General features: G+C 32.7%; 3 protein-coding genes across 5 annotated transcripts; 1 reads left to right on the top strand and 2 right to left on the bottom strand.

Moving 5' to 3' along the window:
* Positions 1–2,111: 2,111 nt before the first annotated feature.
* LOC114188079 (KH domain-containing protein HEN4) lies at positions 2,112–6,835 on the bottom strand. 2 transcript variants are annotated; one of them, XM_028076590.2, is made up of 7 exons: positions 6,053–6,834; positions 5,134–5,619; positions 4,741–5,016; positions 3,895–4,302; positions 3,725–3,807; positions 2,806–2,917; positions 2,112–2,403 (listed from the first exon to the last, which is right to left on the bottom strand). In XM_028076590.2, exons 1-7 carry the CDS (start codon positions 6,644–6,646, stop codon positions 2,266–2,268), a joined length of 2,097 nt encoding a protein of 698 aa, XP_027932391.1. In that variant the 5' UTR covers positions 6,647–6,834; the 3' UTR covers positions 2,112–2,265. The 2 variants fall into 2 exon arrangements, with proteins under 2 accessions (XP_027932391.1, XP_085531361.1); XM_085675235.1 differs by lacking the exon at positions 2,112–2,403 and having other exon boundaries at positions 2,834–3,596; positions 3,683–3,807; positions 6,053–6,835.
* Positions 6,836–9,605: 2,770 nt separating this feature from the next.
* On the bottom strand, positions 9,606–17,061 carry LOC114187018 (protein EXECUTER 1, chloroplastic-like). Its single transcript, XM_028075118.2, has 11 exons — positions 16,597–17,061; positions 16,065–16,181; positions 15,909–15,974; positions 15,072–15,178; positions 13,672–13,753; positions 12,040–12,774; positions 11,766–11,889; positions 11,481–11,650; positions 10,165–10,239; positions 9,929–10,021; positions 9,606–9,811 (listed from the first exon to the last, which is right to left on the bottom strand). The coding sequence occupies exons 1-11, from the start codon at positions 16,876–16,878 to the stop codon at positions 9,719–9,721; spliced, it is 1,944 nt and encodes a 647-aa protein (XP_027930919.1). The 5' UTR covers positions 16,879–17,061; the 3' UTR covers positions 9,606–9,718.
* Positions 17,062–20,261: 3,200 nt separating this feature from the next.
* LOC114188851 (uncharacterized) lies at positions 20,262–22,957 on the top strand. 2 transcript variants are annotated; one of them, XM_085674601.1, is made up of 6 exons: positions 20,262–20,583; positions 20,658–20,753; positions 20,881–20,921; positions 21,298–21,415; positions 22,002–22,043; positions 22,607–22,957. In XM_085674601.1, the coding sequence occupies exons 1-6, from the start codon at positions 20,380–20,382 to the stop codon at positions 22,655–22,657; spliced, it is 552 nt and encodes a 183-aa protein (XP_085530727.1). In that variant the 5' UTR covers positions 20,262–20,379; the 3' UTR covers positions 22,658–22,957. The 2 variants fall into 2 exon arrangements, with proteins under 2 accessions (XP_085530727.1, XP_027933311.1); XM_028077510.2 differs by having other exon boundaries at positions 20,264–20,583; positions 21,963–22,043.

Below are 22,957 nucleotides of genomic sequence, written 5' to 3' on the forward strand. Positions count from 1 at the left end.
TTGTTTATAAAAGAAGATAAAATAAATTGTAAAGGTATAATGAATCAAGGTTTTTGATTGAAGTAAAAAATTAATTGAATTTAACTATATGAGAAGTTTAATTATTTTGTTTTATTTTTCTACTAGAGCTTATAAAGAAGTATGAATCCAAGTGGCTATATTTTTGTGGGGATAGATAACAAAAGAGTGGAAAGAGATCAAATTACATCTTTCTCACTTCTACCATATGCTACACCCTTCAAATATCTTTCAATTAGATCATGTCTTTCAGATACTCACAGTTAGATTGAAAATTCTTTTTACATATAAAAGTATATATTGTCTTATAATCAACGCGATACATATTTTTAAAATATGAATCATTAGATCACTTTGGTGTTGTTTACTTTTATAAAATTAAAGTTTTATATGAATAATTAAAATGATATAAAATTATAGTTATAATTATTTGATGATTGTTTAGTCAAAAGTAATTTTCTTATCCCCACTTTCATGTTTGTTTTTTCTAGTAAAATTATGGTGATTAGTGAATCACCCTTGACTATGCGTGGTAGTCCTACAGAATTGCCCATAATGTGACTTCAAATCACTTCGAAGCTTTAGTAGTATGACGAAAGATTCATCGGCAATCTTTGTGCATAAATCGACATAGTTGAAAAATGTTACTTAGCAACAAATTTAAATATTTAATAAATTTAAAATTTATGAAAAGTATATCAACGTATCAAAATACCGGGTTTTTTTCCCAAACTGGTGCAATTTTTTTTCAATTTCCTAAAATTGTGCAGTTTTTTTTTTTAATTCCCGGCAGAGGTAAGTCGTGAGAAAATGGCACGACTTCATCTTGAAGAAGTCGTGCCAAAATAAGGCGATTTTAATTAAAATAAGCTGAAATCGTGTCAACATGGAGAGACTTCTGTGTTATGAAGAAGTCGTGCCATATTCAGACGACTTTAATTAACATTTTAAGCAAAGTCGTGCCAATATGGAAAGACTTCAGTATTAAATTGTTAATGAAGAAGTCGTCCCATATTGGAAAGACTTCAGTGTTGTATTGATAATGAAGAAGTCGTACCATATTGGAACGACTTTAGTTTGAAAAGAAATAAATATTTTTTAGTCATATTAATTAGTTAAATAATAATGCATATAAGTAATTAAAAATTTCATGATGATTTTAGTTTCTTATAATAGGGCATGAAAGTGATCTATGAGAGCCTGTGTCACAAGGAGGTCTTCTTCGGTGTCGTCAAGGTCTAGGTGAAGATAATGATGATGACGATCCAGTTCAGAGACGACACCGAAGAAGACCTCCTTGTGGCACAGGCTCTCATAAATAACTTTCATGCCCTATTATAAGAAACCAAAATCATCATAAAAGTTTTAATTACTTATATGCATTATTATTTAACTAATTAACATGACTAAAAAATATTTAATTTTTATTCGAACTAAAGTCGTTCCAATATGATACGACTTCTTCATTATCAATACAACACTGAAGTCTCTCCAATATGGGACGACTTCTTCATTAACAATTTAATACTGAAGTCTTTCCATATTGGCACGACTTTGCTTTAAACGTTAATTAAAGTCGTCTGAATATGACACAGCTTCTTCATAACACAGAAGTCTCTCCATGTTGGCACGACTACAGCTTATTTTAATCAAATTCGTCTTAATTTGGCACGACTTCTTCGGGATGAAGTAATACCATTTTTTCACAACTTACCTCTGTCGAAAATTTAAAAAAAAAAAACTGCACCATTTTAGGAAATTAGAAAAAAAATTGCACCAGTTTGGAAAAAAAACCCAAAATACCGTATCTTAGTTCATATTCTATGATTCATTTCCCTATTTCCTTTCTCCTGTAGTCATCATAATTTTTTTTCCTAATTGACTAAAATTATAATCAGCATAAAAAAGCATACACATCAATACATTACGATGCATCATAATTAATATGAATTAAGTTTTCATTTTCTTAAAACGGAGCCTATAAATATCCGATGTAAACTGTACGAGTTGAAAGAAGACATCTGGTAGTAGAGATACTAATCAGATGAAATCTTAAAATGAAACCATCGATCGAGCTAAACTGCTGCTTGGTATGCACTAAAGAATCAAGTAATGATTGATGTTAAATAGCTACACTACACTACACTACACTAACGTCACTAACCAAAGATAGTTGGTGACTGTTTTTGAGATTGAATAAATCATACAAGGCTGGATATTACAAGATTTGTCATGTCCTCTATCCTGTCATGATGAGCCACTAAGAATAAATGCTTGGAGAAGGCTCTGCGCTGCTTTGGTTTCATCAGGTGAACCAGATATGATAATAGTCCTGTCTCTTGTTCCAGGACGACGTTCATGGACAACCACCTTCGCACCCGATATCTGATAGGGACAATAAAAATAAACAAATTAACTTCATATGACAAAGTAAAATAAGAAAAATGATTCATAATATCAATTATAAAAATATTAAAAAGCACCTCAATTATTGAAAATGCAAGAAAAAAAGGACTATTTTATCATCTAGTATAAAATTGTCATTCCATCAACCCTTTGCTCAGTCCATTGGTGAAAATATCAAGAGACCAAGTTGATAATGATAAAAAAAAAAAATCACATGATTTTCGAAAATGGCAGACTGAAAACAGACACTTCCCTAACAGATAGATAATTTAGAAATCAAATCAAATGTGGATCACAAATGCAAGTTCATAAGGATGACATGATAAGTGGTGAACAAGTTAACAAAAGTTTAACATATATAACTTATTCAAGCTTATGCACCTGTCTTAGACGAGCCAAATTGCTACCATTTTCCCCGTATACAGAATCAATAGTATCATCAGGAACCACAATTTCTACTGTCGTATTAGTCACGATGGCAGATTTACTTCCACTGCAAAACATAAAAAGAATAATAAGAAATTGACAATTGTGGCATTCTATTTTATATGTTCAGCTGTATTTTCATCACTTTATGTTGCCTACAACTTTACCCAAAAGCAAGGATTTCAAATAAGAGAAAATGAACAATAGCACAAGAAAAGCAGTGGCAAAAATAGTATATATACAATGGTTTGTCACCAGACACAGAACATCAATCAAATGAATGAATACAGAAGTCACGTAAAATAGAGAAAGGCAGTTTCTAATTCTAATACAGACTTATTACAGAACACCTGGCGCAGGATATGGTAGTTTCTATTGCATGTTCAAATAATAAATTAACTTTCCTAACTTGTGCCAGTGTGAAAGTTATAACTAAATTATACCTTAAAAACACTCAACTTTTTAAGAATTATTTTCATTTTTCCATCACATACAAAGTATTTATAATGCATGATACAATGTCACTAAATATTCTTGAGTTCAGAAAAGAGAAGGCACCCTCAGTATTGCAAGTTAGAAAATATTACAAGACGGCAAAGTTAGGCAAATTCTCGAGAGCGCTACTTGAAAATGTCAAGGGAAGTTCAAGACTCATCCACATTACATTACATCACACTAGAAAAATTAGCACATTACTGATACTAAAATCTTAAAAATTGAGATAACAAGAAACCTTGACGTTAGTTTTTGACCTATATATATATATATATATATATATATATATATATATATATATATATATATATATATATATATATATGTAGATTTGCTATTTGGGTTAAAACAAGGCTAGTTTGTTTAGTAAATCAACAACCTGACAAGTTCTAAGCCTCCTCTACGAGATGTCAATCCCCAATTAAAATCATTCACTCCTCTTGAATTTATCCCAGCCATTGTCTGCATCAAATTCAAATAAGAAATAGTTAATAAAAATAATAATTTCTTAGGGTAAAATTGATAGCAGAGAGAGAGAGAGAGATGTACAGGTGGTGTCCATAACCCTGGTGAAGAAGGACGATCTAAATTTCTCGTCCACAGCCCTGGTGAAAAAGGACGATCTAAATTTCTAGCCCACAGCCCTGGCGAAGGAGGACGGTCTAAATTTCTAGTCCATAATCCTGGGGAAGAAGGACGATCTAAACTTCTAGAATGAGCAAGATGATCAATGTCACGAGAAAAAGTATGCCTATTCAAACTATGAGAAGTGACTGCGGGTAGTTGGCTTCCAAGAGGAACAACATCATGCAGTCTCCCATAGGGGCTGTTATCAACTCGTAGAGAAGAAAGACTCCTTGTTCCAGCACTATTCTCAGTGCTGGCAAAAAGATTATCTCGCAGTCTACCAGTTGCATTATATAGTGCATCTTGCACACTTGAAAAGTCTCCTGATATCTGAGGGAAGAAGACAATATAAATGGTATAACTTATAAACACCTAAACATCATTATCATGCCTAAAACAAATATAGCGAAATACATATCCTAGGAGTTTTAGGCAAACATATAAATGCTTTGGGAAACAAGATTGATCTCTGGTAAATTCTTATCAGTGCAAGGAAAAACTACAGATAAACACTTAAGGGTGATAAATATTTCAGAATGAATGACGAAAGAACAGATGCATATAATTTAAAATATTCAAATATCACATAATCAAGATGAAAAAGGTGACTATCATTACCAAAGTAGCCCCATGAAGGATGAGAAATTATATTTTAGTTTGATGCGTAACAATTTATTGGTGTTGCCAGATACACAGAAAGTTTTCTTCAGCATATTTTAATTGTAAAATGAAAAAAAAAAAAAGGAAAAGAAGGTCTAATCTCCAAACCTGCACAACTTGATCATTATCTGAAGCACATTTTGGCACTTGCTCAGTCCCAATTATTCTTATGCTAGCCCCAGTAGCCTTCCGCATTTCTGATATTATTAGTCCACCTTTTCCTAACAAACAACCAACTTGGCTTGATGGGACTACAAGTCGTGCAGTAACAATTGACCTGTTACTTAATCCAGAGTCTAGCCCCCTCTCAAAACCAGATTCAATGGACCTGGAGTAAACAAGCACAGCAGCCTTTTGTGCTGGGGAATATCTTGACTCAGGATTCTGTATAAATTGAACCCACGCTTAATAAGTTGATAAAAAACAGTAATTATAATAATAATACACACAGAACTGAAAGACACAAAATAAGTAAAAATGGAAAGAATATATTTATCAGACCTCGGAAGCAGTAATAGTAATTACTCGGTCCTCACAACCAGCTACTGAAGGACCAATAATTATTCTAGCCCCGGTCTCACTCTGAAGAGCTCTAATAATATTGCCTCCCTTTCCAATAACACCTCCAACTCTATCATTTGAACAAAGTATTCTAAAGGTGACTTCCTGCTGAAGTGCCTTTGGTTCCAGGGAGGAGACTCTATTAACTTCCGCTGGCAATGAGTGAACTCTGGTACCATAGCTGTTAGAGCAACTGGACAAAGAAGACAATGCAGAGCTCCTTAGCGGAAGACGATCTATAGTTTCATGTGGTACTGCAGTAACTGCAGTTAAAGCCTCACGAGGAAGTGCATCTATGGCTTCATACTGAACCATTTCATAAGGTTTGCTTCCCATTATCTTTGTTCTATCAACAGGAGGACAATCTTGAAGACGTTGGGAGACCGCAACAAGTGCCTTCTTTACGGATGACACTCTACCTTCTATCTGTCACAGTACACAACCCAAAGATATTATCTCAGCATAAGAAAAATCTTCACACCATAAAAATTTTGAAGCCTAATTACCTCCAAAACACGAAAAACTAACCCCACAACAATAAACTAACAATCCATATAGAAATATGAAACACTTTACCCCAAAAGCTTGAATGAAAACTAAAATCTTGACCCTGAAATATTAAATGAACACACACTTGACCCCGAAACCCATTCATGTCTAAACAGAAAAACTAATCCACTACAATAAACTAACAAACCATATCTAACAGATGAAGCGCTTGATCATAAAAACTGGAACGATACTAGACAACGAAGCAACAGAATAAACAATAGCAGTGGTAATCGAATGCCTCAGCAGTGTTATCCTAAAAGTTCAAGTGACAAATCCAAATGTGAAGCAGAGCGAGAAGCAAAACTACCTCAATGATTTCATCCGAAGAGGAGGCACAAAGCGGCAAATCATCAGTTAAAACCCTAATTTTACATCCGGTGTTCTTCTTGATCCTCTCCACCACTCTCCCGCCCTTACCGATGACGGAGCCGGCTTGCGCCGCGTCCGCCACAAGCCGGCAAGACATGAGCATGTCGCCGACGTCAACGCCCTCCGTCTCCGCTGCCACATCGAGGATCCTATCGAACACCAACAGCAGCGCTTCCTGCGCCTTCGAAACCTCAACGGCCTCATCATTTCTCAGCAGAACCTTGCCGCTGACGGCAGCATCGGCAATGACCAGGATGATGCGGTCCGGCGACTCCGGCGACGCGTCCTCGATTCGGATCTTGGCACCGGTCGATTGTTGGAGTTTTTTAATGATGGAGCCGGACTTGCCGATAACGCCGCCGATTCGAGAGGCGTTACAGAGCAGGCGGAAAGACGCGTGGCCCGGCGGCACGGAGAGCGGCAGCGGCGGAGGCCTGGACGACCTGGAGCGCTTGGAAGGCCCGTTTGGAGGAAACGGGTTCGGGTCGGGTGCGGAACGCTTTGCTGGCGGAGAATGAAAGGTGCTTCCCATAGTTATCTTCTTTCTCTCTACAAATGAATAAAAAATTTCGACAAACTTTTGAAAGTAAGAGTTGCAGAAAGAGGAAGCGAATGAGAGGGTTCTGCACTCTGACGCTAAAATGCGCAGAGGGAGAAACGCCGGTGCGCACCGCGCCTAGGGTTTCTCAACGCGCGCAAACAGAGGCTTTGCTTTGTCACTTTTTTCTTTTATTTTATATATATATATATATATATATATATATATATATATATATAATATAAATAAAATGACATATATATTTCAGTATCATTATGAGACGACGACGTTGACGACTTGATGGGGTGACGTCACTACTTAGCGTCACCACCAAAGCTTTTATATATATTCAATTTTACTAAAGGGTTTTATTAATAGCTTTTTATTATAGAATGTATAGAATGTATATATTTGGATTTAAGTTAAGAGAATTTAAAAGTACTTCGGTATCTCAAATTTTATTTTTTCCTTTAGATTTTTCGGAATTAACAGTTAATTCACACACATTTTTTTAGTTGTATACCAGACATAGTTAATATTGCTCTAAACAATATTTTTTATCATTACTTGAATGTGACCATGTAGATTCTAGATTTTATGTTGTGTTTCCATAAGTGCAAGTTAAAAGTATGGATTTTTCATATGCAGATTGTTTGTGTGTTTTCTATTTAAAGCATTTTTCAAATCCTTTTAAAATGTTTTTAGGTGTTCTTTTATATATTTTTTTAATTATAGTTACCATATACAAAGATTTAATGGTAATTTAATAATATTGGTTATCTTCTGGGTTATCCATTAAAAGAGAATAAAAGTCACTATAAATCCATAATTTAAGAGAAAATTGGGACTACGCTGTTGTTCATAATTTACATGACATTATTTAGATGTTGACTTGTAAAATGATAACAAATGTTAGATAATAAATAAAGACATGTATGGCCGCTTTTTTTTCTATTTACACGTGAAATATTTATAGTCTACTTATTATTGTTGATGATATTTTATCAATGAATATAGTAAGGAGTAAAACTATTATGTTTGAGTTGAGATTACATTAAATTAAGTGATGTTTAAAACTTGGTAATATTACTTTAATCTAAAGTATAAAGACTTTAATCTTTGGCATAAATATAATGGCTGCCATGGATATATGGATATATAGTTAAGTATTATTTAAGGGACACATGTAAAAGTCATGTTTTAAAGAAAAATAGTGATTACTTAAAATGGAGTGTTGGTATTAAGGCATGAGAAACATGCACAGTTATTATTTAATAATAAAAAAATGAAATTGTATAGGATTAGATCATCATGAATAAATGTGAATAGTAAAACATTTAGGATGTTTTCTGAAAAAAACATTTAGGAAGTTTGTGTTTTCAATGCTAATTATTTCTCTCATAATGGAAGAGAATTCATATTTGTATGGAATGGAAATTAATTTGGGTTTCCTTTGTATGGAAATGTTAGACTATTAGTAAGGAAGTTCATGAAAGAAGATAGTTACTATATTTCTCATCTCTATTTCCTTGGGTTAACATGTGAAATTAGTACAACTTAATTGACTTAAATTTCTAGTGGGTTTCATATTTGTAATTCAGCTCATTAGATCAAGCCAAAATAATTTGTTTTTCTTAAACTAAATATACACAAATGTTACAATAAAATAAAATAACGAATAATATTTGACCTTGACTAGGATCTTATAGCTCCACCTAGTCCATGGGACTTAACCTTTTTTTTTTAAGCTTAAATTTTATGAGCCCGCTTTGGTATATTTACGACCATTTAAACAGTTTCCTAAGGAACTTTATTTTATTAAAAAATGGAAATGGTTTGAAGAGTTTGCAGATGTCTGGGTTGAATAAATAACTATTATTAGGAATTATTGTGGCATGAAGGTTCGAATTGTTAGATCCCTAAATCAAGACAGTGGAGAATTATGGGTAAAACTAGTCGCTAGGATTAAAATAAATTAGCTAATTTAGCACACAGAGTGAGAAATCGAATTGAATTAAAGCTCGTGTTTGGAATTATAGATGAAATATTAGTTGATAAAAAGGAAGCCTAAAAACTGAGTCTTTATTTTTTAAAATTTTAGTGATAGTTTTCTCAAAATTATCCTTTGCCATTCATATTAGGATGTTATTTGTGAATAACACTCAATTGCTAAGAATGATAGTTGTTCTCATAACTTACAAAATGTATTACTTGTACCACCCCAGCACTTTTTGATGTCCCATTAATAGTTTTGACACTAGTTAAGAATTGAATTTACTAGTACCTTCAATGAATACAAGGAAGCCTCTCTAACTATAAACATTTTTTTGTGTTAGGCCTTTTTTTTTTTATTTCTTTGTTATTTACAGTATCTTTCTTTCGGGTTTTCCTTGCACCTTTTTGTTTATGCGGGGAACACTATATTTAATAAACTGTTTACAAAATTCTTTCTTGGCTAATAATAACACGGTGTAGCTAATAATGATGAGCCAATAATGGTGTTTCCACCACAACACATACAGAAGATTGTGTAGTGGAAATATTCTGTAACAAAAATATTATATTATATTATATTAGTGATCTATCATTATACTTTTATTCTAATACAAATGCTGGTGTTTGCGTATGGCGATAGGATTACAAGTTCATAACCGAGAGAAAACAACAGAAAATGAATGGACAATACAAAGCCAAGACGTAACTCAAACGAGCTCTTCATTCCATCTTCTTGTCTAGCAAGGAGACACCATAGTATAAAGAAAGGAAACCACGTGCTAACAAAGATTGAGACGCCATAAAATTCATTACAGAAAAGCTAGATTCAAATACTCTGTTATAAATACAAGCTCTTTTTGCTCCACCCAAGAAGATAATTGCATATTAGATCAATTTTACTCATTAACCATGCCAACACTACAATTTATTGCTGAGAAGGGAAAAATAAATAAATAAATTTTCTGAGCTGAAGATTAATATGATATAATCTTAAACGTGGTCAGCATAGCTTCAGAATCAGTAGAAAGAATTTACAGGTTGACATTTTGTACAAGTAGAACAAAACCAATCCTATTCTTGAAGCCTCAGCCGAGTAAACAATACCAAAAAAGGACGTTCAGGGACCCAGTACACAAATCCAATAACAGGCCCTATTTTGTTGTACTGCAAATCAAACATAAAAACTTCAATCACAGACATTTGCATGATAAATTGTAAGGATGAGTTCGAACCGGACTCAAAATGGCAGGATAAAGCAATTAGACAAAACTGAACAAGAACCTTTCTGTTTAGTATCACAAGTTCACCGTCAACCCATCGAGGATTTTGAAATTTTGGCTCTGCAAGCCTCCCTTGACCTTTATAGCGTGCAATCTGTGATGCCAATTATGTCAGAATATTAAGCAAACAGCAATAATCATTTTTTTTTCACTCTGAACTAATGAAAAGAGGAGGAAAATGATAGAGAAAACAGTGGAAACAACTATTGGGGTACCAAGTGAAAACGCATTGCCTACCAATCCAAACTCTTCGGGAATTATTCCACCGAGAGGAAGCTGATGCCTCTTTCCAACTTTTGCTCGAAATGCTACCTAAGAAGATAAAGGAACATGACACTTTGACAAAAGTAGCTCAAAAAAGTAAATGCAGATTAATACAGCAACAAAGAAATGATTTAGCTTATAGTAAAGCTTAGGCCAATACAACATTGATTAGCTAATTCCCAGAGGAAAAACTGCTAAAAGAACAAATTGAATACTTTCCCTAAACGGTCAACCTAGTAACAAGCTTGATGTTTTGGTGCTTACATAACCAAACAGAATACATTGAATAATTTCCCACAACATAGAGTTTGCACCAACTGAAAGCACTGTGTTTGAGTTAACGTGTAATAGTGGCCTTTTTGTCTATTGTATACTTAATCCCGACACTGATATAAGCTCGATGAGACATACCCAACTTACAGCAGTAAACTCCAGAAAAAATCACGGCAATAGATTGAGGGCCACAAAATGGCTCGCAAACTCAGATACAACCCGTGTGACCTAAGTCACAAATTAAATTACAGTAATGTTGTTTGATTTCATGTTCAACCACTACAACCCATGTGACCTAAGTCATCAATTCACCATGCAAGTGAGTGAAAATGTGCGAAGGTATCAAAATTTAAAAATCTTTACCACGCAGATGCAATTCGAGTTTGTCTATATATATCGACACGATTTTTAAGTATCTAATTACCTAAATAAACTTATTAATTGAGTTAGCAATACATTTTGTTTATTTATTTAGAAAAAATGTTTAATAATATTAAAATTAATGTAACTTTTTATTTGAACAGTTTTTATTTGTAATTACTGGTGTGAGTGTCAAACAAGGTATATTAAAGACATGTTTAAAACTTAGCGGGAAATAAAATGTTAATTAATAGGAGGTTCACACTGGTGCTTCAGTGTTCAGAGTCAGACTGACATGTATGTCTTCAGAGTCAGACTAGCACACTCTTTTTGATCTGAAAATTATTAAACATGTCAATTTGCCGGATAAAGGTTAATGCGTTGTCCTACTTCCAAGAATCTGAAAACCTATATATATAAAGATAAAATACATGAAATTGCAATTTCTTCAAAAATAATTTAAACAAATCAAAGCAAGACTTGCTGCTCTTCTCGGACTCAGATACAAGACTCCTTTTTCCAAAAAAAAAAGAAAAAAACAGGGTAGTGGGGTCTAAGTTGCTACAAAGAAAGCAATATAACAAAATAGTAAAGGATGGAGGCATAAAATATTTTACATTGTTTATTAAATCTATCCAATAAATTTAGAGTATTACCTGGCCTGCTGGCACATAAGGATCCCCAGTCAGTTTCAAGGCTTCCACATACTGATAAAATTCAAGATCAGAAGACTCCTTATTCCCACCATCTTCTTGCCAATGGCCATATCTACATCTCAATTGAATTACTTCAGATGAGTAAAGCCCATGTGCACTAATATATAGACCTGATGAAAGTGAAAATATTTAATATTCAGTATACACTCAGATTAAAATCTTACAGTGAGCAGGCAATCTCAGCACCTCAAAAATACTAAATTAACAAGTTCTCTAGAATATCACCATTCAAAGGATCTAAAGAAGTTGGTATTTCAATGCGACTGAACATAGTAGACCCAGACAATCGTTCAAGGGGTCCATCCCGGCTAAGATTACGTCTTACTAACTCTCCCAAATCTTTAAGAACCTAAAAGATTGAAGCAAAACATTATCACATAAGCAATTTTGCAGCTAGACTCAACAAATGCGACAAACTTTGCAAACACTACAATTTGGAGGTTAATATTTTACTCAGAATAAGATCATATTAATTATCAGATAGTAAACATTAACCTACCTTTGAGGGTAATTTCCCCTTTCCAATGAACTTAGCAAGATTAAACATAATACTGTCAACAGAATGTTGGCCTTGAATTTTTGTTGATTTATCTGGTGAACGTTTCCCTTTGCCATGACCAACCTGTTCATTGACTAATTCCTTTATGGTAAACAAAAATGAACCGTGTCCGGACATCTCCAGCTTCGCAGGAACTCGAAGCAACAATTCTCTTGTAGGCAAACTGCTGGAAATTTTCTGAACCAGACCACCAATGACAGCTTTGACTGCTTTATCTTCTTCTGCAAGATCAAAAGCTTCCAGACCAGATCTTAATTCATTCTCATCATCAGTTTCAGACTCAACATCTTTCAGTTCTGGAGTTTCTGTCTCATTGTCCTTGTTAGAATATACATCTTCATCTTCATCTTCATCCCCTTTTTCCTCAGTTATCTGCTCAATCACATCAGATATTATATCCTTGTCTACTTTGTCTGGAGTTGTGAACTTCAAAACCTTCATCTTAACACCAGGGATTGTATCCTTCAAGATATTCTGAAATACAGGCATTCCATCAGTTGGATCAGAGCTATCATTCCTATCATCAATAACCTCCGGATCTTCAGGACTCTCAACAAATAGCTCACTTTTATCTTCTGGTGACTCAACAGAACTCAATCTCTCAGCAGCATCCAAAGCTTTAGTGGATTTTGTTGGGGGACTATAGGAATCTCCTCTCTGCTTGAAGTATACAGCCTGAAAAGCATAAGAATGAATAAGACCAAAGGTACTATTGAGTTTGCAACAAACAAAGAATTAAATCCAAATCAAACCATGGATTGGTTAGGCAATTCTTAAATAAACGACTTGTCACTTGGTTAGGTTTCTGAAATATGTAAACTGTGAAGCATGGTTGAGTAAAATTTTGATCCTCAAGCAAATTAAGCGGCAACATGACCAATATAGGCCACAGCTAGAAATATAAGTTGTCCTAAGTTTTCACTATTAATTTGTGTTTGTAACCCACTCTTAATTTGCCATGAAAAACAAGTTTTTAAATTTGGTGACATTCGTCATTTGAAAATTAAGAGTCAAGCAATATGAACCTCCTAATGAACTAGCATGCTTGTTTGGCCTAAGTCAGTATATATTTTAAACTAAAAAACAATGCAAAAGAGAATCATGTCCATCAATATTCTAAATCCAACACAGTGTTAATAATACAAATTGATTTCTATTCTAGACTGTTCTTAATTTATAGAAATACAAATATTTGTGTAAAAGATTTCATGAACAATTCAGATAGTATGGCCTGTGAAGTGAACGAAGTCTTTGGATCATAAGCAATATATTCCATTGTTGCATATAATCCCTGATTCCTCTATCATAATGCTTATGATAAAAAATTATTTACCAACAAATTATTGAAAGAAACTTTTGTAACGGCCTACAGAATATCATCGTAAGCACACTCATCCATACTCAGTTACAAAAAAGTTCAATGAACAACAATCCATTTTGAGTGCAATTAGTTGGCAAATAAAATAAGGTAATTGAACTCAAATTTTTTAGAGGAATGCTAATTGCTTATGTTGTAATGAATGATTCCAATAAAAATTATAAAAAATTAAGGGATTAGTTTAGAAGAGCTACCTGTGACTTAAATTCACCACTCTTATTCTTTATAAGAAAAAACTCAAATAGAGGAACACCAGCGGCAGAAGTAGCAAGTTGCCTGAAAAATTACAATGAAGGTCAGCACCGTGACCACCTAAAATGTCTCAAGTTATGAAAAAGAAATGCTCTTAAAAAACAGAACAGAACATCTTCTATGATAGAAGAGGTAGACACCAAAAAAAAACTTGGTAAACGTATCTCTAGCTTGGGAACAATTTTTTTTTTGGGGGGGAACACTCAAATGGTTGGTGAGTAACCACTTATTGACATAACTGATTGAATATTGTACCTAATTTAGAAAATTTTACTAAGATTTCCTTCTTTAAAAATTTGTCATAGTAAATTAACACCATAGGATATGGACAAGGAGCACACGAAGCAATCACGGCATGAACTTATGGAACATGAAATTCATAAAACAATTATATCTCATTATCTGGAATATTGTTGTCTACCTTTAAAGTATTTCATTCAATCATTGATAACTTTCTCAACCTAGTTCAAGGCATCACCATTATGACTAGGGACCGCACTCATAGATGCTCACAAGTACAACATGCTACGGATTAGATTTGGACAGTTTAACAGGTATTTGCAGGCAAAATAAATGAATTACTTCTTTAGTCATTAACAGGCAGGGCTGCTGGTAACGTACCTGTGTTGTGGTTGCCCACAATTTAAAACTACTTAGATACCCCCAATTATACAAAGTACGTTGCCCTACAATTGTTTCAAGAATCGAAAGACACAGTTTAGAGATACCCCAATATATGATTGAGTGGTTAAAGGTGATGAAGGAATTGTGAGGTTAAACCCACTGTCATCAAGTTGATCAAAGGTAAGCAACAAAGGACAAAATAGATTATAAATTTCCCACACTACTAAAAGGCACAAATTCATAAAGAGGAAGTTGAAGTCAAGTTCAAATCAACTGAACCTTGTAACACTTATGTTGTACAGAAATCTGATTTCTATCTTAGACTTATAACCAAATTACTCCATTAGAATCTTCTGTATTTTTATATCTAAGTGTGCAAACCAAATTATACACTTCAAGATTAGGCTGGTCTGTCTTCTCCACTTACTCTGCCCCTGTCACACTATCATGCAGTCAACAAGCTGGTAGAGAAAGACGTTTCATTTCAAACCATATTTTTACTTTCTAGTGAATTAAAGTTACAATTGTGTAAGCAAATAAGCCCAAATCAGTTCTACGTTATATACGATAATTCAATCCCATCTCTAGTTAATGTGGGATTTCTAAGGTATATAAAAGTATTGAAGTTCTAACATACATATCTAAATTCTAAGGTAGCATCTCTTTCCCCAAAAATAATTTTCCCTTTCATGAAAGAACCATAAGTAATAGAAAATACCTAGGACTATAACTCCTTGCCACGTATCTTCCATGCTCTGGAGTTATGCGAATAATTAGACCACGTGGACCATTGGTGTCTTTCGACATTCCAGCCCACCAACCCACCTGCAAAAGCCAGAACATATTGATGTCAAAGTATATCATTACCGGTAAGCTCAAGTCTTGAGATGTTACCACATCATGGTTATATTTGGATGCTTTGAATAAAATAAAGTGAAGAGTAGTTCAGACCATTAAGCCGAACAGGAGTCCCATTGGCGCTAGGGAAACCCTCATCAAGTCCCAATCATGGAAGATAGGTATTCACTAAAAATTTGGAGAGTTTTGGATAATTGAAAAAAGAGATTAACGGGATGTGCCATTTTCAAATCCACCATATCAGGCCACCAAAAAGTAAGGGAGAAGGGAGACATCATACAATGGTTATGGTTCCCATCATTTCCCATTTCAGTTTATTGCTTAAAATATCCCAAACCTTGGGTTTCAAACCTTTTCCTACACCACTGTATCAATTCAAACATAACCAATAGGTGAAGATCACATGTCCAAAAATATGAGCACGTTATAGGCTGGTAAGGAAAACAAAAAGAGCCACACCAAGACATTATTCCATCCTGGTCCACATTCTTAGATTTAACTGAACTAAAACAGTTCAAATCACGAGTATGAGCTATAGCAAGGAGTGTCTTGATAGCGCATACAATTTTCCAACCTATGTGATAGCAAGTTAAGTATAGTTACAATTATTACAGACTCTAGGATCACCTTTGACGTTGCATTTCAGATTCGTTTCCATAAAAAAATATACGAAGACATTCTTGCAATGAGAACTCACAAGTCCGGTGCCAGCTTCATCTCTGAAGAAAGCTGCATCACTGTACCGCTCTTCCTCTATGGCCCTCTGAAATATTCGGAAGGAAAATAAAGAAAGTCCAATGGAATGCAAAGAGAAAGCAGAAGAAATAAAGGCAATTGGACTGAAAATTTATACATTTAGAAGAGATATGACCGTTCCAACAGTGTCATTGGTAGCTATAGCTGCAATGGCCACCTTAAGCGCAGCCGCATCATCATAATCCTCCAAATTCACAGCAACACCGAAGCGAGACTGTTTCGTTGAGCACAAAAACATGTCATCGTCATTTATTAGCAGCATCATTAAAAGTTCAAACGAACAATGTACTGTAAATCATCTCTTTGATCCTGAAAGCGTCATGTGTGGTCTAAAATCAAAGAAGTCTTTGAATATTTCATTTTGGTCTTTGAAAACATCATTGAACAGGTGTAGGATAGAAAATTAAGGAAATTTCAAATAAGTCCTTGAAATTTGTGACTATTTCAGAGACTTCTCTTTCAATCTCTAAACATCTGCTAGTATTGAAAAATTGCACCTTTTAGAGGCTTAATTTGTTTTATTCGTTTGTTTGAAGACTAATGTCCTGTCGTTTCGTTCGTCAAAAATAGCTTTTTACCTGGATATTCGCAGCAAAAAATTTGAACTAGGTAGAATAGTGAGTGTGTACCTTGAGAATGTGGAGGAGACGCTCCTGTTCATCGACCTCGTGGAAGTGGTGGCGCCATTGTTCCCAATCCCATTCCGCGTCTTCCACGGAGGCAGAACAGCGCAGAGAATTAAAGTAGGAATTGAATTTGTTGAGGGAATTGGAAACGGCGTGGGATATGGAAGGAAGTGGAAGCGAGCATGGAGAGAATGAGAAGTGAAAAGAGGAACACAATTTGGAGTTTGGAAAGTTGAAGTGTGTTGTTGGTGTTGGAGACGATGATGATGATGTTATGGAAGCCATGGTGGATGTGTGAGTGTGCTGTGTTGTGAGTGTGCAAAAGTTGTGACTACTGAGGAACGAATGAATATGAGGCGGTGAAGTTCACGCTATGGCTAGAAACGGTTGGTTTGAGCAGAGCAAGGGATAAGGACTAACTTCGGTTCCATGGTTCCGTGATTTGTCATCACCTTAACTTGGTCAGAGACTAAAACGGCACGCGGTGGTGAATCTAGTTCTTAAAAGTGGGAAATTTATAAAACAAAAATAACTAACTTTTAATTTGGTTATAATTTAATTTTGTTATAATGCTAAACTAATGCACATGTATAGGTGACAGATGTCATATTAAGTTTAATTTCTCATGTGATTTTGATTTCTATAATAGTTTTGAATCTTTTTGTTAAGTTAGTTATAACAATATTATTATTTTTAATTTTACCTTTTTATTTTTTCCCCCCTCACTTTATTAATTATTTATCTTTATATTAGAGTCACAACTTAAAAACTTAAATACTTACTAGAAAGATAAATATGTGAGATATGCTTTTAGATATTATAAAAAACAGATTTAAAAAGTAATAAATTTAATTCAGACATAAGATTTTATTTGAAAATTTATAAGACATGATTATCATATTCTCAAATTTAGTTAATAAATATTGTTATATAATCAAATATAATCATTTAATAATTATAATAAATAGTAAGGTTGTTATTAATAAGTTAATCTAACTGATGTGGATCATTTACTACTGAATGAATTAAAAATGAGAGTACAGATTATTTTGTAATTTGTTTTTATGTTTTTGTCGTCTTCAAAATAGCTATTGTTCGTTATATTAAAAAAGATAATATACTTTTAGAACATAAAAATTGGTGTACAATTATATGTTTTGAAGGTACAACGTAAAAATCAATACAAAAATTTCAAGAGAATTCAAATCCCTAAGTAGCTTAATTTTTCAATGAATAATTTTTTTTACAAATCAATTCAATCTAACATATTTATAGATAAGTTAGGTTGATTTACTTCAAAATGAATTATTATCCTAAATTATTTTATATATTTATTATAAGTCGATTTTTCACTTAATTTTTTTTATCAATCACAATTATAAAATACAAATTAAAATTTTAGATAAATAAATTAATTAATTATGTATCAAAATTATTCAAATATTATTAAATAAATTTATCATTTTTAAAAATATTAAATTATCGATCTACATAATTAAAAAAGTAATAAATAATTATAATAAAAAAATTATGAAAAAAAAGTAAAAAATAATAAACAGTGGTTATTGATTTGTCATGGAACAACAAATTCCAATCCGACTTTAACTTTTTAATTTGTAGATTAAATAAATCGATTTATTGTGACATCTGAACTATATTTAAAAAAAAAATGATAATTTTTTCACATTCTACCCAGTAAAACCAATTTTGATACCTATAATAAATAATACTTGTTCATTCACTTTTATTTATTTATCTAGTTCAAAACAATAATATTATAGAAAAATAATTCAAACTTAACATATTTTAAAATAGTAAGTATTTAAATATTGAATATGGTGAATTTAATATGAAAATCAACTAGGAGACCAAAAAAGTCGTGTATACAAATTATTCTATGTCTTAATAAGTGAATTGAATTTTTGGGTGAACTACAGTAACATTTAAATATTCTTCTTAAAATTTCGCCAACCTTATACGTTTAATTAACTGTTTCGTTTACATTTTCCAAAATTATGTTGAAATATTTTCAAATATTTAGCTTCATGTTGATTATTGTTATAAAATTAATTTTGAATAACTCTATGTTGGATAAAAAATCATATTGAATAGTACTATTGATTTATTTTAACAATAAACCTATTCATTTAAATCATACTGTACATTTAATTTTATTCAAAATCAAAATTCTCCAACCATGTATTGAAACGCGCGTTAGAGAGTTGAATTTCCCAATATATTTTCTATATTAGATGGATAATTCAATCCCCGGAGCACATAATTGAAAATTTTGTTTTCATCTATAAATAATTTTTTTGCTAGCAAGAGATGAAACGTAATGATGCATATTTTTCTATGAAAAACGTAAAAACCACCCATTATATATGCGACACTAAAAACGTTTCAAAAGTTTTAATGGAGACATTTCGATCATGAATATTAAGCTACATACTTTTTATTAAATTCGTTTTTTATCTTTTTTTTTTTAATTATCTAGTGTACTAAGTCTAATACACATGTGAGAGTTGGAAATAAATAATACTCATTCTTGTTTATTTATGTAGTAAAATCTGATTGAATATAACGAACCACAACTAATTAATTTGCTGATAATTTTACTAATTTACCCTTAGTTCCTTACTTACAAGTCAACCTACATTCGAATTTAACACCAAGAAAGAATTCAGTTCGGATTTGTTAGGCAAAAAAATGGTTGAACATTAGTTTTTTTTTCATTATACACTAATGAAAATCGCCATTAGAAATATAACGATAAAAAGTAGTTAAATATAATGGAAACTATAATTATAAAAAGTGGAAGTAATTTTTGGTAGCATTCCTTTATATATAAATAAAAGAAATTATATTAGATACCTATTTTATGTAGATTTAAGATTTATTTCTAATTATTTTAACAATATTTAACTCATACTGTCAAAATAAAGTGTAAAGTAATCCACGCAAACTAAATTTGAGGATGAATAATTTCTGCAATGTTTAAAAATTAGAACCAGTCCATTCAAGCTGAATTCGTTGTGATGTAGTAGGGCATTAGGGGGAAGGAAATAAATTGATCATATAATTAGAAAACTAATATTCAATTACAACTTTAATTATTTGATTTTTTTATGTATTATATAAAAATATATAAAATTTTATGTAGATGGACAATAGTAATATTAAAATTAAAAAAAAAATTGGGTTGAAAATGAATTGATGTCATCACATGTTCATTTATTTAATACATTATGTGTAATGTTTAATTATTAATTATATAAATATTATTTTTTATATTTGATTAAATACATATAAAAATTCTAAAAGTAAAATTTGTTATTATTAGTTTTAAATTGAAGTGAGCTGATTTGTTTAATTCTCAACGCACATACCACAGGCCAATAGTTTTAGAAACAATATTAGGTAACTTGAATTCGACTTAATTAAAACAATTTGTTGACAGCCATTCCTTTTAAAAATAAAATATAAAGTTTTAAAATAAAATAATAATATATTTAGTTACATATATATGATATAAAATTTTCAAAGGGGTTAAATAAGGGTTTGTATACCGACACGTGTAAGTTGTATGCATGGCTTGAATGGCAGGTGAAGAATCGCACCCTGGAGAAGCAAACTGTGACATACAAAGTTGGAATTGGAATTGAAATTGAAAATAAAAGTGTGAGGGAAGAAAAATCAGAATGAAGAAATTATATTAAGCCATTAGATGAGACAGAGTTTGTTATATTAATTAGGAGTTGAAAAGTTGATTTGAAGAGTGAAAAAATGCGTAGAGAAGGTGAAGGTGAGAGAGAGAACGTGCCTCAACTAACTGCAAGTTCCACCAGGAGAAGGTTGAGAACGAAATTCAGACCAGACCCTTTCTTGTCACTATGCAGATGCTTCAGCTTCCTTGTCATTCTCTCTTCCTTTTTCTGCATCGCCGTTAACGTCCTCTCTGCAATTCGCTCATTCAAAAACCAATCCGATGTCTCTCTCTCTCTCTCTAAAGTATAATATTATTCGTTTCGTGTTCAGTTTTAATTGCGTGTTGTGTCTTTCAGATCTTCGATGGCATATTTCGGTGTTACGCCGTTTTCATAGCGTGCTTCGGGGTTCTGGCTGAGACGGAATGGAGCTTCATCATCAAGTTCTGGAAGGTTAATTAATTAATTAGTTAGTAGTTTCGTTCTTTTCTAATTTATTGTTATCGGAACGTGGATGCTGAGCAAATAAATGATGTTGCTGTTCTCACTTCCTGCTATCTAATTTCATGCATCGTTACAGGTTATAGAGTATTGGGTTGCCAGGGGTTTGCTGCACATTTTGTACGTTTTCTCTTTAACGTTGATGCTTTTTTTGCTTTCGATTCAATTATCTTTGTTTTTTTTTTTCTCTTAGTACCTACATTATCTTTATTAATTCTCTCTCATGAATAAGAAAAAAGGTAATAATGTGTGGAACAAATCTCAATTGACACCATAGACAGGAGTTTCTAAAATTAGAGAATACTTGAGTGTTTTGCATGTGGATGTTTTTGAGTTCAGAATACTTGTATTGCATAATTGGTTTTGCTACCACTGCCTGTTGTTAATGTCCAATAAATGTAGTGTACGGCGTAGAATTGCAAGATTTTGTTTGTTTGTATTATGAATTGATAATGCACAAATTTGCTTCTTAGTCGTGTTTTTTCTGTTTCTGCAGTGTTGCAGTCATGACTAGGGCCTTCCCTGACTATAGTGGGGAGCGAAAAGAGCTGATAGTTCTTCAGAGCATAGCGTGCTATATGCTTCTTGCTTGTGGCGTAATTTACGTTGTGTCGGTAAGATTTTTGAAAAGAACAAACTAATTAGTCAAATGACTAGGTTTCTGTAGTCGTGTATGCTCGGATGTTTGTACATGATTTAAACGAATTGATGCCTATTGTATATATGTGCAAAGTCATATTCAATTTGCATTTTATATTTTTTTTTTGTTGATTCTTCAAATTATTTCGCTGTGAGTGTTTTCCAATTAGACAGAGGTTAATATTTTTGAAAGCATCATGACCTGTATTAAACCAGGTTCTATAACATCTTACCTTTGCTCTTGTTTTAATACTTTTCAATTTCACTTTAAAAAAATCATTCTAAAATATTTTAACGGGCATATCATATTTCTGAGCAGAATTCCTACTTAATTCGTTTCTGCTGCCTTTGGACATGGTTCAATGAACTAACAATTTTCTATTTTATTAGATTATTCTTTTATATATATATATATATATATATATATATTATAAATAGATAGATATTTATATATGAGCTTCCCTAGTCAATATTCTAAGAGTTCTAAATAAGAATTTCTGTTACATGTATTACCATTTTAAGGGAGTTCTTTGCATTGGTTTTCTGAAACGTTCCCGCCAGAAGCAAGAGATATCCAGAGAGCAAGCAGAAAAGGATCTTGAGGTAACGTAGCATATATTGTATTGCATCCACGTGCATATCAGTAGTTTTTGTCTTTCCTAAATACCTTCGTAACATAACATTGCACTCACTATGTGAAAATTTAAATTCTGGAACCTTTTCCATGACCTTTTATTGCAATCTTTTTTTATCTACCTCATAATAATAGCCCATGATTTTTTCAGCTCCAAATGCATTGTTTCAAATCAAGATATTAATTGACGTCTTCTCTTAATGAGCTAAAGAACAGAGAAAAGAAATCAAGGATTTTAGAAACCATATTATTATTTCTTTTCTTTAAAAGATTATATCCACAAGATGTACCATACTTGTTATTTCAGTAATCCTTAGAGGTTTCGTTGTCAACAACATCGTTTTCAGATTACAATACTACCATTCTCCATCATCTTTCGTGCACATTGGGCACAAAGATTCATAACTTGGACTTCTGTTTTTCCCTCAGAGTTCATAATATTATCTCTCAGAAACCTTCTTATCTCCATTTAATTCTTAATTTTTACTAAAAGATCAACCGAAATTTACTTGCTTCTATGAACACTTAACAGGAGTTGGAACGCCGTAGAGAAGAACTTGAGCAACTGCTTATTACAGAATAGGTTGAAGCTTTTGAAAGTAGTGCTGAAATTGTCTCATTTCGCACCGAACAAAACCTCCACGGGCAACAACCTATGAATACCGGTTTATGGCAGTGCTGTTGGCTACTACTGTAATACTTTTTCATTCTATGAAACAAATTAATTGCATTCTTTAAGGGAAAATTGACCTGTTGTGTAAACATGTAGAAGTAATATTCGAAAAGATTCCTCATGACCAATGTTCAGATAAACTCTTTACCATACATTAGTTCCTGTAGCAAGAATTATAATTTGATGGTAAAAGAAATTGAAATTTATAAA

The sequence above is a fragment of the Vigna unguiculata genome, chromosome 6 (genome assembly GCF_037176805.1).
Source record: "Vigna unguiculata cultivar grain cowpea cultivar isolate G323 ecotype 2 chromosome 6, ASM3717680v1, whole genome shotgun sequence".
NCBI classification, from domain to species: domain Eukaryota; kingdom Viridiplantae; phylum Streptophyta; class Magnoliopsida; order Fabales; family Fabaceae; genus Vigna; species Vigna unguiculata.